Below are 14,411 nucleotides of genomic sequence, written 5' to 3'. Positions count from 1 at the left end.
TAACAGCATAATTTACTGGAATTTTCTCTGTATATCACTTTGGTAAACTCAGCCTTTACCATTCAAATTAAATGTGGCTTTTGTAATTCATTTTATGACCTGATATGATTTGGCTTTGTGTGTGTGTGTGTGTGTGTGTGTGTGTGCTAGGTACATCAGATGAGCCTTCATTACTTAGGCAGAGCTGTCATGCTCAGGCAGCAGAGGACATATTGGATAAATATCGGAACATCAAGAGAACTAGCCCTAGTGAAGGAGCAACAGCTGCGACCTATGATGGACAAGGTAAGATAGTTTGACTGAAAAAGTCACTGCAGCATTTAATAACTGTATATTACTTCCTAGTAACATTAAGGGCCTTATGTTTGTGGTCACAGCACAAGCACAAAACTCCTTTGGATGAATAAGCACAAATTCTCAGACACACTCCAAAATAGTGTAGGAAAGCCTTCCCAGAAGAGTGGAAGCTGTTATAGCTGCAAAGGGGGAACCAACTCCACATGTAAATGAATAAAAGTGGATCCAAGGTTTTGTTTTCACATCAACGATTTAAATGTTTCTGAAGATGCCATGAACACCATGAGTGGATTGTAACATAGAATTCATCTGAGGTGTGCAGTCATATGTGTGAAGGCCCAGCAGTGTGGGGTCATTTAGTGGGGCAGTGTCTCACCAACCAATCATTGTGCCCCACTAATCCCAGTCTTTTGCACATGCTTCTATAATGACAAGCAGAAAAAAAAGATTCATTACAGAACTGCACTTTGCATGTGCTGTTGCCCTACTTGCCAAGAGCACGCCTGGTACAAAACGATAAACGTAAGACTGTTTGCATGCATCTTGTGTCCATTTGCATTGACTTTGTATTAGGGATGTGTTGCAGGATGATAAGTCCATAGATTTCTAGATTCATTTGTAAATGTGTTACTGTTTTGGAAAACCACATCTGTACAATTGTACATGAGATTTCTGACCCATATATTCCTTATTTTCTTCTGCCAAAAAAAACATGCTGTTTTAAAAACAGCCCTGAATATGGCTTAGACATTACATGAATTCTGTTCATTATACAGGGAGATTCACTCAAAAGAGGCCCCTGAATATTCTGTGATAACTCGCTAATAATCTCACTAGGACAAAGCAAGCTGAGTGAAACAATATGCAGTGTGCTCCTCAGTATATGGAGCTCGAGCAAGTTGGGATGCTTCAGCATCGAAGCAATGAGGTAGGCGCCAGACAGCAGTCACAACGTTTAACCTCCATTTGCAACTTCTGTGTGTATAACCCCATACCCCTTTATATGTCTGGCAGAAAAGAGATATCACTTCCAGGATCACATGTAATGTAATTCAGTACACATACGTTGAGGTATGTAGTGTATTTTTTTCCGTTCAGATTGCTTCATTTTAACGGGAGTTAAAATGGAATATTCAGGGCCTCTTTCGCGTGAATCTCCCCATATATTGTTCCTTGCTAAATGATATGCCAACAGTCTGATTCACAAATTAAGTTCTTTTTCTTATTTGTTATAAAAAATGTAAACTCTTTGTATTTAGTTGTAGCTTGTAATTAGGAGAAATGACCTAATTATATTTAAGGGTGTTGGAATAATGTTTGTCCACAAAATTACACTGTGAAAAGGTATACACGTATATATGCCAGTTCTTAAGGTGAGGACAATATCAGTTTGCTCTTGTTTTATGAGTAGGACTGAGGAAACAGTAATGTAAATTTGTTTTTTGGACTAAGTGGTTAACATATACCATTGCACCAACAGATTTGAATACCACACCTTCAGTTGCATCAGTACACCCAGTTGTCACAGGCACTATCGCTTCTGACTACCAAAGTAACAAATAAGTGCAAGTGGGAATAAATACCCTTGCGACCAAAATTTTATACATTTGTCAGTTCTATGTTGGACTGCATTTGAGCCTGCATGAAAATCAGGCTCTAAATGTTTTGGGAGAATCCAAAAGACGTTTTTTACTTTTACTTTTTACTTTTTAATGTAGCAGTGTAATGAAGGACTGTTTCGCATCCAGAAATGGTGGAAGCTAGATTTGAGTTGCTCAGTCTCTGCTGCTGATTCAAGTGTCACCAGTGATGAAGTCCAGTGATCAAACAAGGGCAAATCTGCAAGTGCATATTTGCAAGTGTATAGTGCAGTCACACAGTGCATCAAATCAATGACTGTCTTCTGTCCAAAAAGCCGTGTATTTTCAGTCATGTTTCTTGAAAAATGGACATGGTTGGGATTTCACTAGCATTAGAAATCTGTAGCATTCCAGGTCACTTTTTCAAAAATACAGAAAGCGTTGCACCCTCATGTATTGCATAGTAGGAAGTGGTTATTTTACTTTCATGAAATAGTTATGATGGAGCTCTCTACTGCTAGAATTCATAACGTTAAGGCTTTGACGATCCAAATATGGGAAAATTTAACTGGTAACATTAGTGCATGAATAAAGGGTTTGAAAATGGTAAATTAGCGATATAGAGTACGCATGCTATAATGCATGCTAGGACAGGACATCAGATTAATCTTAGTCGTCACTCTGTTAACTCCAGCATTATTTATTTATTTATTTATTTATGTATGTATGTATGTATGTATGTATGTATGTATGTATGTATTTTTAAAATATGTTACTAAAGTTATGCAGGCACAGATGTGCATGTGACTATATATAGACATATATACTAAGCTTGATTTATGGTGTTTATCTTTTGTTTCTGTGAAGGATGGAGTTCAGGGGGGCAGCATTTATTTGTGTCTGTGTTGTCAAAAATAAAGTTGTTCACAAAAAAAGAATACAGAAAGCATTATTAAGATTGAGTGACCCTTATTAATCCCACAATGTCAAAATATCACCGCCACAATATAACCCATCTGTGCAATGAAACACCGTATACACACTGGTAAAGACTCACACTAGGGGGCAGTGACCACACTTGACCGGAGTGGAGGGCAGCCCTATCCATGGCGCCCAGGGAGCAGCTGGGGTCCTCAGTCACGTCCTATCGGCTCAGGGGATCAAACCGGCAACCTTCCGGACGCAAGGCTGGTTCCCTAACCTCCAGCCCATGACCGCCCCCATTATGGGGAAAACACATAATGTTGCTTTCTTAAAATAATCATTTAAGCTTTATCGGGTATGTGTGTACTTTGTAATCTAATCCTTAACAATTTTCCTGATTGTATAAATGTGTTTTACAGATGTGTGTAGAGAGGGTGAAAGTGAACATGACTCCCCTAGAGAAGAGGGCCTGCAGAACATCTCTACAGATGACCTGCCAGACTCTGCCAGTCAGACAGCACAGCCTCAGGACAAGTTCTCCTTCAGGTCTGGCTAACGTTCACCTTTTGGTCCCTTTAGTTATGTATTCCTATCAATTGTAAGCATTAGGCTTGTCTTGTAACTTTATATTTGTTCAACACTAAGATGCTTGTGTAGTTTTGTTTTAGGAAGTAGTTGACCTTAGTATGTGTCTCTCTCTCTCTCTCTCTCTCTCTCTCTCTCTCTCTCTCTCTCTCTCTCTCTCTCTCTCTCTCTCTCTCTCTCTCTCTCTCTCTCTCTCTCTCTCTCTCTCTCTCTCTCTCTCTCTCTCTCTCTCTCTCTCTCTCTCTCTCTCTCTCTCTCTCTCTCTCTCTCTCTCTCTCTCCCCTCTGCAGTGATGCTAAGAAGAAATTAAGGTTGGCTCTGTGCTCTGCAGATTCTGTTGTTTTTCCTATTATACCTCCTGTAACTACACGGAATGGCCTCCCTGATCATACAGACCCTGAGGGTATATATTACAGTCACACACTCTAGAGCTGACACTTAAATTTAGAATCAGCAAATACATTATTTTTGAAAGCTTAGAGCTATTTCTGCAACAACTAATTGCGCATATCTGTATCTACACTCATTGGCCATTTTGTCAACTCCACACCGTATACAAGTACTTTGTAGTTCTGCAGTGAGAGACTGTAGTTCAGTGAGGTGAGCAGGTGAGCAGACACAAAATGGCAAAACCTCAGTGTGATCTGTGACTGCTTGAACCACAGTAATACTATGGTCAAAAGTTAAAAATAGCCTGTTGTTGTTGGCTTTTCAGTTACAATCCATTTAACAAAATAGAATTGGCTAAAGGGATGAGTTGCATATTTTGGATATTTTTAAAGGCTGACATCACATGCATGTTTTACATGTAATCATCATGCTTGAAGATACTGCATGTCTGATATAGCTTATTTTGTGTGCTCAGTAATATGTGATTTGATAATGATGTTACCTACCACACAGTTGATTAGTTTATCTTTGCTTTATTGTTAGAAAACAAATTGTTATAGCAATGCAAAGTTTTAGTGAATCAAACTACTTCTATAATATTATGAATGTAAAATGTGTTCGAGTCGTTGTGTTATTGGTGTACCTTGCACATTGATTACTGCAGTGTTTTTTGTTCTGTCCTACATAAATGTTTTCTGGACTAATAGCTGCACTTTTTCCTTTCCTGATTAGTTGATTAATCAAAGCTGTAAATTGATTAATCAGATGTTATCATTGTTTGCAGTCCTACTTGGAACTTGTTAGTCTATGGATTTTATATAATAACCTCTCTAAAAAACTACCAGAAGACAATGGTAAAAGTAAACTGTAAAGCTCTCGTAAATTATGATGTCACCATGCTTGCAGAACATTACATCATGCCTGCACTTACTCTTTTAATATTTACTTGTTTCTCTCGGATTTATATCAGATTTTCTATGTGTTTATAGCTCTTGGTCAGTAATGAACCATTTGTATTTGATTTCTACCTATCTGTCCTAAAAACAACTACTGTTTTTTTTCCCCCCACAACTTCCAAATGTGTACATAATGACTGTCAGCATTATATGCCATGTAAAGCTCAGGCAGAACATTTAAATGCCCTAGCATACTAAACCTCACATTTGCAGTGATAGTCACTGCCTTGTTATTTGAAAAATAACTAATAGACACCAGTATAAATCACTAATTAGTGCACATAAGGTGTGTTTCAGTTTATTCTTATTCTAACAAGCAGTATTCAGCTTAATGATAGTGGCTACTCCAGTAATTATTCAGGGAGGTTTTTAATTCATATATTTTCATTTTCTCTCTCTCTCTCTCTCTCTCTCTCTCTCTCTCTCTCTCTCTCTCTCTCTCTCTCTCTCTCTCTCTCTCTCTCTCTCTCTCTCTCTCTCTCTCTCTCTTTTTTTTCTCTCTCTCTCTCTCTTTTTTTTCTCTCTCTCTCTCTTTCTCTTTCTCTTTCTCTTTCTCTTTCTCTCTCTCTCTCTCTCTCTCTCTCTCTCTCTCTCTCTCTCTCTCTCTCTCTCTCTCTCTCTCTCTCTCTAGAAAATGAGATTGTATGCTTTCTAAAAGTGCAGCTGGCAGAGGCCATTAACCTGCAGGATAAGAACCAGATGGCTCAGATCCAGGAGACCATGCGCTGCGTCAGTCGCCTTGACCCCCGGACCTGCAGAAAACTGCTCACTGCCATCGCAGAGGACTACAGGTAAACATACAGACAAAACTACTAACAGTCTTAAATGAGGACCAGTGAAGTACCCTACCATCCAATAAAAATACGATCAAATTTGTAGACGTGGTCTTTTTCCTGTCATTGAGTTGGTTGTTGGGTAATATGTGTCTGACAGGAAGCGGGCTCCATACATAGCATATCTGACACGATGTCGGCAAGGGCTGCAGACGTCTCAGGCTCATCTAGAGAGGTTGCTGCAAAGGGTACTTAGAGATAAAGAAGTGGCCAACCGCTACTTCACCACTGTCTGTGTCCGACTGCTTCTGGAACACATGGAGTCCAAAATGCAGGATTTCATCAGAGGTTTGTATTTTTTGTCTCATCGTTTGTCATTCAAAGGATTATTATCCCCAAATACCATCAACAGCAGCGAATCTCAGTAGTTATAAGACATACTCTTGTTTTATGATGGCTACATCTGTAGCATTTCAGGGCTTCACAGCGGCTGATGATAAGACTGCAGCTGTGGAAGATTTCCTGCGTTATCTGTATGGTGCCATGGCACATGATGCCATCTGGCAGTATGCCAGTGAGGAGCAGCTCCAGGATGCTCAGATGGCCATTGAACGCAGCGTCATGAACCGCATCTTCAAACTAGCCTTCTACCCCAATCAGGATGGAGACATTCTTCGAGACCAGTGAGAGAACTATACATCTACTGCGTTGTCTCTGTTCTTTTTATGTCTCTTTCTTCCACATGCCTGTATAATTATAAAAAGACTTTCCTGTCTTTTGTTTATATGATGGTAAATTCTTGTCTCCAGGGTCTTGCAAGAGCATATTAATCGTCTGTCTAAGGTTGTGACTGCCAACCATAAGGCTCTTCAGATCCCAGAGGTAATTGCAGTTCAGAACTTCACTTTTATATTTACTCCCAAGAGCACAAAAGCAGACCAAAGAGCACTTTAGACCAAAGGATGATCTGGGCCACTATAATACCAACCAGTTAATAAGTGAATCATAACATTTCTGTCCCAACATTTGCTAAGAAATGGCAAGTGTTCATTTACATCAGTGTGAGCTCTGGGTTAAAAAAAACCCAAAAAAGCAGCTTGAGCCTAAAAAAATATGCGTTTGGTCAAATTGGCTTTAAAGAAATTGGAATTGGCATCAGTCAGAACTATTTAGGATCAGCACATCCCAGAGCAGATATCAGTGTCATTGTGTATATTAAAATTTATCTTGGTCCACTAACCAAAAATATCCATCCTTATAACTGATAGCAGATAAATGTCACACTGAAAATAGAGAAGCTAGAGGAGCTAAATAGGAAAATTAAGAGCTAGTGACCATAACATGCATTATGCATTAATCTCAAAATGTATATACTTTTTTTTTATTTATTTTTTTTATAAATTTTCAGCTAGTCTGTTTGAATAAAATAGACAGTAATACACATCATATTTGTGTGCCTTTTGTGATGGAAAAGGTATTTTTTTTCTGTTGAAAGAGTTTAAAATTTTTTTTTTTAAAGTATGTAAAGTACAGCAAATCTGCTAGTGACTGGTGGTATTTTTTCCCAGCTGAAGCATGATATATATTCTCAAAAAATGTGTCAGCCATTGAATGTGTGTGTGACCTGGCTATGTGTTTCTGTAGGTATATCTGAAGGAGGCTCCATGGCCCTCAGCACAGGCTGAGATTAGGACAATCAGTGCATATAAAACACCACGAGACAAAGTACAGTGCATCCTGCGGATGTGCTCCACTATCATGAACCTGCTCAGCCTGGCCAATGAAGATGCTGTGCCTGGAGCCGATGACTTTGTGCCTGTGCTTGTATTTGTCCTCATCAGGGTAAGTTGAGGTACAGGCATGCAAACATTATTGAAAACAGGAATCAAAGTTCCTGTCAATATCATAAAACTTTAGCTTGTGATTATTTTTAATTTACATGTATTTACACCAAGCCAGTGGATGAAAAGACCAAATCACATTTCAATGTAAGCATATGACTGTGAAAACTAACAACTGTGTAAAATTAAATAATTAAAGTCCATTAGACTTGTGATGGACTGGCGACCTGTCCAGGGTGTATCCTGCGTTCCGCCCAATGACTGCTGGGATAGGCTCCAGCACCCTCCACCCACCCCCACCGCGACTGAGGGAAAAGTGGCTTGGAAAATGAATGAATGAATTAGAATAATTGCAATTAGATCATAGTCATTTAATAATTCTGGCAAGCCTTTACACTGAAAAAGGACTGTTCTGCAAGGGTTCTTTAGTAAAGGAAATTGTTCTGTTTAGAACAACAAGGTCTGTTTATTTCATGCTTAAATGGGTTCTATGCATAGTGAAATGGTTCTTTAGAATGAGCGAGAATGTGTTGAATATTCACAAATTTTTCCTTGAGTAATATTTTTCTGAAATTGTTCCACAGTTTTTAGATGTAGATTTTTGAACCTCTTCCCATCTTTACTTCTGAGAGACTCTGCCTCATGTCACATGAGGTAGTTGCTCCTCCGGCTGTTTTTATTAGTACCACTTAATGTCCAGCCTTTTTTTGCCCTGTCCCAACTTTTTGGCCATCAAGTTCTAAACAAATTAATGTTTTTCATGTAATGGTAAAATGTCTTTCAGTTTTGTCTTTTAAAGAACCCTTAAGTGTATCATTGGCAATATTGACTATGAAAAGGCATCCTTTGCCATGATAATGCAGTCATTTTGGTGCAGACATGGTGCATTGTTGAGAGTTGATTTAGCTAATCTGTGTAAAAAGAGCCACTCTCTACATCCATAGTTCATAAAGGGTCTGATGTTTGATTAGTATGTTTCATGTGTTTTCACTATTCTCTGGATAGTGTAGATGTGAGCGTTGGTTCTGAAGTGCATATTGTTGCTATGAGGGCAAAACCTTGTCCACTTTTTATTTATTTATTAATTTGAAAATGCTCTTTACATTGTACATTTTATGATGAATTGACCAGTGGAAATGGTCCAATATTACTTCTTCCAAAGTTACACGTTTTTTACTCTTTTCCTGTAAAGTTACCATTTTGGAGGTTTTGTTCTGAAAGTGACGATGTCTGTGTCTGCCAAGTTAGAAGTGTGTCATAGATACATGTGTGGTTCTCCAAAGTGAATCAGTCTCTCTCTCACTCTCTCTTTCCCTTCCTTCCTCCCTCCAGGCAAACCCGCCCTGCCTTCTGTCCACCATTCAGTATATCAATAATTTCTATGCCAGCCGGCTGAGCGGGGAGGAGTGCTATTGGTGGATGCAGTTCACGGCCGCTGTGGAATTCATTAAAACCATCGACGATCGCAAGTGAAGCAGAACAGCCACCTGCATGGGCAGACTGTAGGAAGGAGAGAAAGAGAGGGAGAAAAAGAAAAAGATGAAACATCCCAACCAACTGCTCTCTCCTTCATCAAACCCAAGCAGCAAGGCAGTCTCTCACTTTGCTTTGTCAAATCTATATAGCTGTACATAGAGCCGCAGACACATTTACAAGAAATAAAGTATACAGTCACATGGGGTGAAATAGGTGTGTCTTACTGTCAAGAGGGGGAAATGGCTCAGACTGATCATAAGTGATTTCGGAATTTTGGACTGCATCTCTTATTATTTGTGAGATGTGGTAGCAGGGTTACTAGAACTGTTTTTGGGTTTTTTTTTTTAATCATCATCAAAGGTTGCTTGGTTATTTAAAAAAACTGGATGAACTAAAAAAGGGACCAGGCTTCCTTGTAGTGATCATGTAATCATGTTAGTATAGGGAGTCTTAAGAGAATAATCAAGGACCGATGCCTTCTTAGGTAAATTGTACAATCTTCTGTCATTTAAAACCCACTATTGATACAGAATAATAGAGAAAGCCAAAATATCATTGCAGTGGTTTGGTTATCACATTAATTATGCTAATACAGTATTTGAGATTGCTACTTTCATCAAATGTTTTAACAGGGCAGCTTGAAAAATGAATGTAAGCTGGTGTTTGCATTGTTCATTTCTTCAAAGTTGTTCTCCTCTGAACAATTTGGAAATAAGGGCCCACATATTTATATAAAATAAAAGTGTATTTATTACTTTCCTCCTGTATTTAATCATTTTCTTTATACATAATGTAGTTTAGTAAACTGACTATTGGAGAAGACGGTGGCGTGTGGAATTAATGCACTGGAGATGAAAAGAAAAGTTGCAGGTTGGAGTAAAAAGATTTGAAATGAACCAAGAGCTGAGAAAACTGGGTTCTTGTGTTAACAGGTGGATCAGCATGTTCTGTTTATGAACCTACATCAGTGCCTTCAAATTTCAGTTCTTTGTTACTCTAGTTTCAAATTTTAGTGTTGGTTTGGATTTCCATCTCTTCTGCCCTTATTGCGCGGTTAGTTCTGTGAAAGCTCTAATTGGTCTGTGTTTGAGATACTTCAGATTTAACTACTGAAAATGCAATTGATTCCCATTATGTTCTTTGTTGTATAGGGACAGTGATATAAGATCAATATAAAATCAACAGAGGAATGTCATGAAGAGGCTCCCTTTTCTTTTGTTCGCCTTTGTGTGTATACTGTTGAAAAGTTTAAAATACCTACCTAATATAAAATAATTGTTTAGATAAATATTCATGGATAGTTCAGATTAAGTGACAGTTGTGAAAATTCTGGAAAAATCCATTATCATGATAATCAAGGACTAATGATCGTTATGAATGACAACATGAGGTAAATACAGTTAATATTGCCACTTTGTTCACTGTAGCTACCTCGTGATAGCATTGTCAGAGATGCTTTATATTCACATATCCGTCAGTCATAATCCTAGCCATTATGAGTTATGTAGTGCACTGGGACTAATAAGATGGGGTTATGTGCTTTCTTTTTGTGTGTAGTGGCAAGTCATTACATCTAGAGTAAATATTTTTGTTTTAGATCTGTCTCTGTATTTTGCTGACCAATCAGTCTTTGCATGCATGTTTAAAATTAGAATGCTTAAAATAGAACACCACCCGAGGTCCAGTGCCGACCTTGGTTTAAAACATGTACGCTGAATGGCCAGCCTACCTCCTCGTCCTTTCATAAGGGACTGTAAAGTGTATTGTCTTCTGTTCTTTTGTCATTATGCTTGTATATTTTCTTCCGTTTCCTTATTTGAATGATGCATGAAGCGTACTTTTTGCGAATAGTTACTAACGCCATGTAGAGTCATTCTCTGTCCTTGCACATACAGCACTAACAGCCAAAGCCCTTATTTGCAGTGTATGAGAAGGAATTTTTTTTTTTTTTTTGGAGGATTACATGATTGCCCAGCAAGTCTTTCTTTAGTGTTGTGTCCAGGAATATTGACTACTAGCAGCGCATAATGTTATAGTATTTTGTCTCACTGGTAGGGAGCATTATACCAAAGCACTTTGGTATTTTGGTTTTCATAATGAATTATTGTAAGATAAAGCAGTCGAGTTCTAATCAAGAGAAGTCCTGTGTAAAAAAATTTCTTTAATTTAACTAATTTAAACGTGTATTTGAAGTGTATACACAAATACAATATATGCACCTTGATTTTATGCACATGTTCTTTTTTTTGTGTTTGTGATTAAGCTCGTTTCTTTTGCATCGTGGACTCTGCTGTGGCTTGCCGCAGTTTTTGGTCTCCGTTTAGTATAAATTTTACTGACTTAGAAACGTGCGTCTGTAATATTTTTTTTTTTTTTTTTTTAGTAATAGTAATTAACTGCAAGTACATGAAAGAAACATAGTCAAACAGATTCTTGGGCCATACTGGCCAGCAATACTGTTGCCATAGGTTGTGGGTGCTGTGATCCCCCAACTCTAGCCCCAGTGCTTACAGCACATGATCAGCTAACTAGAACAGAACTGAAACAAAAGATTTTTAAAAAGTATGTTTCAAAATTTTAGAAGTATGTCTTGGTTGTAGTACCCTTTAGGAATCAGAGCATTTGTAGGGCTGAAATTTTGAAAAAATAGTTGCTAGTACTCTGCACAGCTCGGATGTTGAAAGACAGTTCTGGTTTTGTTTTTTTTTTTAATTAAATTTCTGCATAACTCAATTGGTGAGATGTAAACAGTCATTCAGAGTGGTTTGGTGTGAAATTGTAGAGAAACTTGGACCACCAATAAACACTGAGCCTCAATCACCAGTTGTTCTTAAGAAGGAATTTCTCCTTAAAAACCATTTCTGACATTCACCAATGATTTGTTCTTGGGTAAGAATGGAATCTTCACACACCTGAGCACAAGAAGAATTTAGGAAGGTATTGCTGATGGAGGCCCACTGTCTGAGGCATCGGTCAATATATCCGTTAAGGGGCATTAAAACTCTTTAGGCATTCGGTTCCCATCACCACCACTTTGGATAATGTTGACTTCTAATTTTGAAGGAGTTTCTACAGAACAGAGCATTTCACATCAAACCACTCTGACTGGCACTGGTTACACCTTAATGATTTAATGGTGTTAAAATTAGGATTTGCCTTTGTGTTTCTATGTCTAATCTTGCTATACACTCGGTTTGCATTTAAAGATTTTATAATCAAATTTTTAATCTTTAATAATTGCTATAAACTAAATATACAATATATTCTCTCTCTCTCTCCCTCCTTTCTGTCTTAGTAAAACCACACACACACGTATACATATAGATACATACATACATACATACATACATACATATAAAATATGAGAGTGAGAGTTGCACAGTTGGCCAAATGGTGTGAAGCTATACTGTCTGTTTTGTGACTTAATTCATATAAACTTGTATAGAATTCTCGAAACTATTAAAACAGTTGTTGTTTATCTTTCAGTGGTCCAAGCATAATTGTTCTTAACTGTATTGCAGACTTTGGCTGCTCTGCCCGTTCGCTAATTGCGCCCTAACTCGCTTTGGTCTATGAAAAGGCAGTCTCTGTCTTCTTTCTCTACAGCACCAGTGAATAAAGTGCATCCTTCTTTCTTTTAAACCACTTTTTAGAAATGACGTCATAACTTACATACGTAGCACTTTAATTGCGCCGTTTAAGGCTGGAATCTTCTCGAGGCCTCCCTTTCAGCTCCTCTCTGGCCACGACAGCAGCATGTCCACCAAATTTATTCATTGGGTTCAAGTTCGACGAAACAAGACCGCTCTCATTTCCGAGCTAGGAATAGCAGAGCCCCCCACTCCCCAAACATTTAATTACCACTGACAAGTGTATGGCGGATTTGTAATTGGAGATTCTCTCCGTCTAATAGCTTCACTCTCCCTCACCCGTAGCACTCCACTGCTTTAATTGTAATCTTTCTATCAGGAAAAAGGTACACAGTGGGGTGCCTTTGCATCTCCTGATGATATCTACGATTGTTCATTTAAATTCAAATTTGGCTTGGAAAACTTAATTAGTTGTATTAATAAAACAAAATGAGTCGCTGGTTAGGAGATGGCATGGCCATTGTGTGGGAAAGATTGGGATGATATGGACCCCCCACCCCACCCCACCCCACCACCCTGTGGAAAAAGCCCACTGAAATTTAACATGAGCTATTTATGGATAATCTCCGTATCCCTAGTTCAGTCCCACTGGAGTGATCCAAAAGTACCTAGTACTAGTAGTGCTATTGTTCCTCAGTTTGGGAACAAATATCCAGCTGGTTTAGCAAATGAATCTGCAGAGTGGCGTTCGGAATAAGCTTTATCTGACGCAACCGTGTTACATATTTATGTCAGATTGTTGCATGATGATCTAAGCAGCCTGAGGCCAGGCCCAGATGGCACTGAAATCATAGATCATCAGTCCAGTGAGATTTGTGCATGAGTGCCTGCACTGCTCTTCTCTGCATAGCCCTTGCTCCCTCTCTTCGGTAATAGACACCCTCGCTCCGTTTCTTTTCCAGGAGAGTGAACATGTGCTTGAAATGATGGTTTCTGATGTGCAGCCACTTTACACAAAAAAAAAGTCTGGAATGAAACGCTGTCTGTCCATACAGGCCACGATGACGAACCAAAACAAGATTAGATTTAGCAGGTGACGTGACAGGACTGTGGCAGACAAAGTTTACTTTAAGTCATAACGTCTACGCTGGAAAAGATTTGTAAGCAATTCAGTGGAAAGCCAGCAGATGGCAGTCACACCATATGCAACGACCGCACAGAGCAAACAGAGTGTGTGTCGTTCTGTCACGGTGTTTTACTCCTGTAATGTAACATATATTGTATGAAATATACAGTTACAATAGAAGAGAACGGGGAAATGCGAGTTAACCTACCATTTCAGCCACACAGAGCTCTGACAAGCCTTTAAGCCATAACGGAGTAAGAGAATAAAATCTACTGTTCAGATTCTCAACAAGTGGGTAATCAATACTTGCATACTACTATTAAAAATACTACTGCTACTAATAATAGCAGCTCTAAAAAGCTATAAAAGTAGCTTAGGCAACTGAAAGACGAAAGGGACACTACTTTAGCACTTTCTTTCTCAGTCCTAAGAATCCTGTGATCCTACACGCATTAGACACTGGCTCTGTGTCCCAGTGCAGGGCAGAACAAAGTGCTTAAAACCAGCCAACCAAAAAATACTTCTACAGTGAACAACAGTAAATGACCCATACCTAAATCACATTTAATGGATTAAAAAAAGAATAATAATAAAATAAAAAATGATAATGTAATTTGCTTGTTTACTCTTTATTGTTATGTCTCAAACAAGATGATGCTCCCAAAGCCTGCTACTCCATTCATTAGCATCTGACCTTAACCTGAATGTTTACATTAGACCACCGATTTGGATTACAGTAGTTAGTGATAGCTGTCTGACACGCCACTGGCCTTCCGAAAACATCTGCGGTGCAATACACATATTTGGAGATATTATTTGAATGGAATCATTTTGATTGTTAAGACTGTAAAAATGATAAATATTAAATATGTC

At 38.4% G+C, this 14,411-nt stretch overlaps 1 protein-coding gene across 6 annotated transcripts in view; it reads left to right on the top strand.

The window, feature by feature from the left end:
* Positions 1–12,300, top strand: part of gapvd1 (GTPase activating protein and VPS9 domains 1) — a 73,620-nt gene extending 61,320 nt beyond the window's left edge. For 5 of the 6 annotated variants that reach the window (XM_037536071.1, XM_037536076.1, XM_037536075.1 and 2 more), the window contains 9 exons: positions 151–285; positions 3,221–3,347; positions 3,677–3,789; positions 5,364–5,523; positions 5,666–5,853; positions 5,975–6,188; positions 6,315–6,387; positions 7,150–7,347; positions 8,679–8,819. In XM_037536071.1, coding sequence (XP_037391968.1) covers positions 151–285; positions 3,221–3,347; positions 3,677–3,789; positions 5,364–5,523; positions 5,666–5,853; positions 5,975–6,188; positions 6,315–6,387; positions 7,150–7,347; positions 8,679–8,819 — 1,349 coding nt within the window. Of the gene's footprint in view, positions 1–150; positions 286–3,220; positions 3,348–3,676; positions 3,790–5,363; positions 5,524–5,665; positions 5,854–5,974; positions 6,189–6,314; positions 6,388–7,149; positions 7,348–8,678 lie in introns of all 6 variants that reach the window. The other variant, XM_037536072.1, reaches the window with a different exon arrangement.
* The last annotated feature ends 2,111 nt before the right edge of the window (positions 12,301–14,411 follow it).

This window comes from Pygocentrus nattereri, chromosome 29, assembly GCF_015220715.1.
Source record: "Pygocentrus nattereri isolate fPygNat1 chromosome 29, fPygNat1.pri, whole genome shotgun sequence".
In the NCBI taxonomy this organism is placed as follows: Eukaryota; Metazoa; Chordata; class Actinopteri; order Characiformes; family Serrasalmidae; genus Pygocentrus; species Pygocentrus nattereri.
The sequence above is the reverse complement of the archived record's forward strand: the minus strand, read 5'-3'. Positions and strand labels throughout refer to the sequence as shown.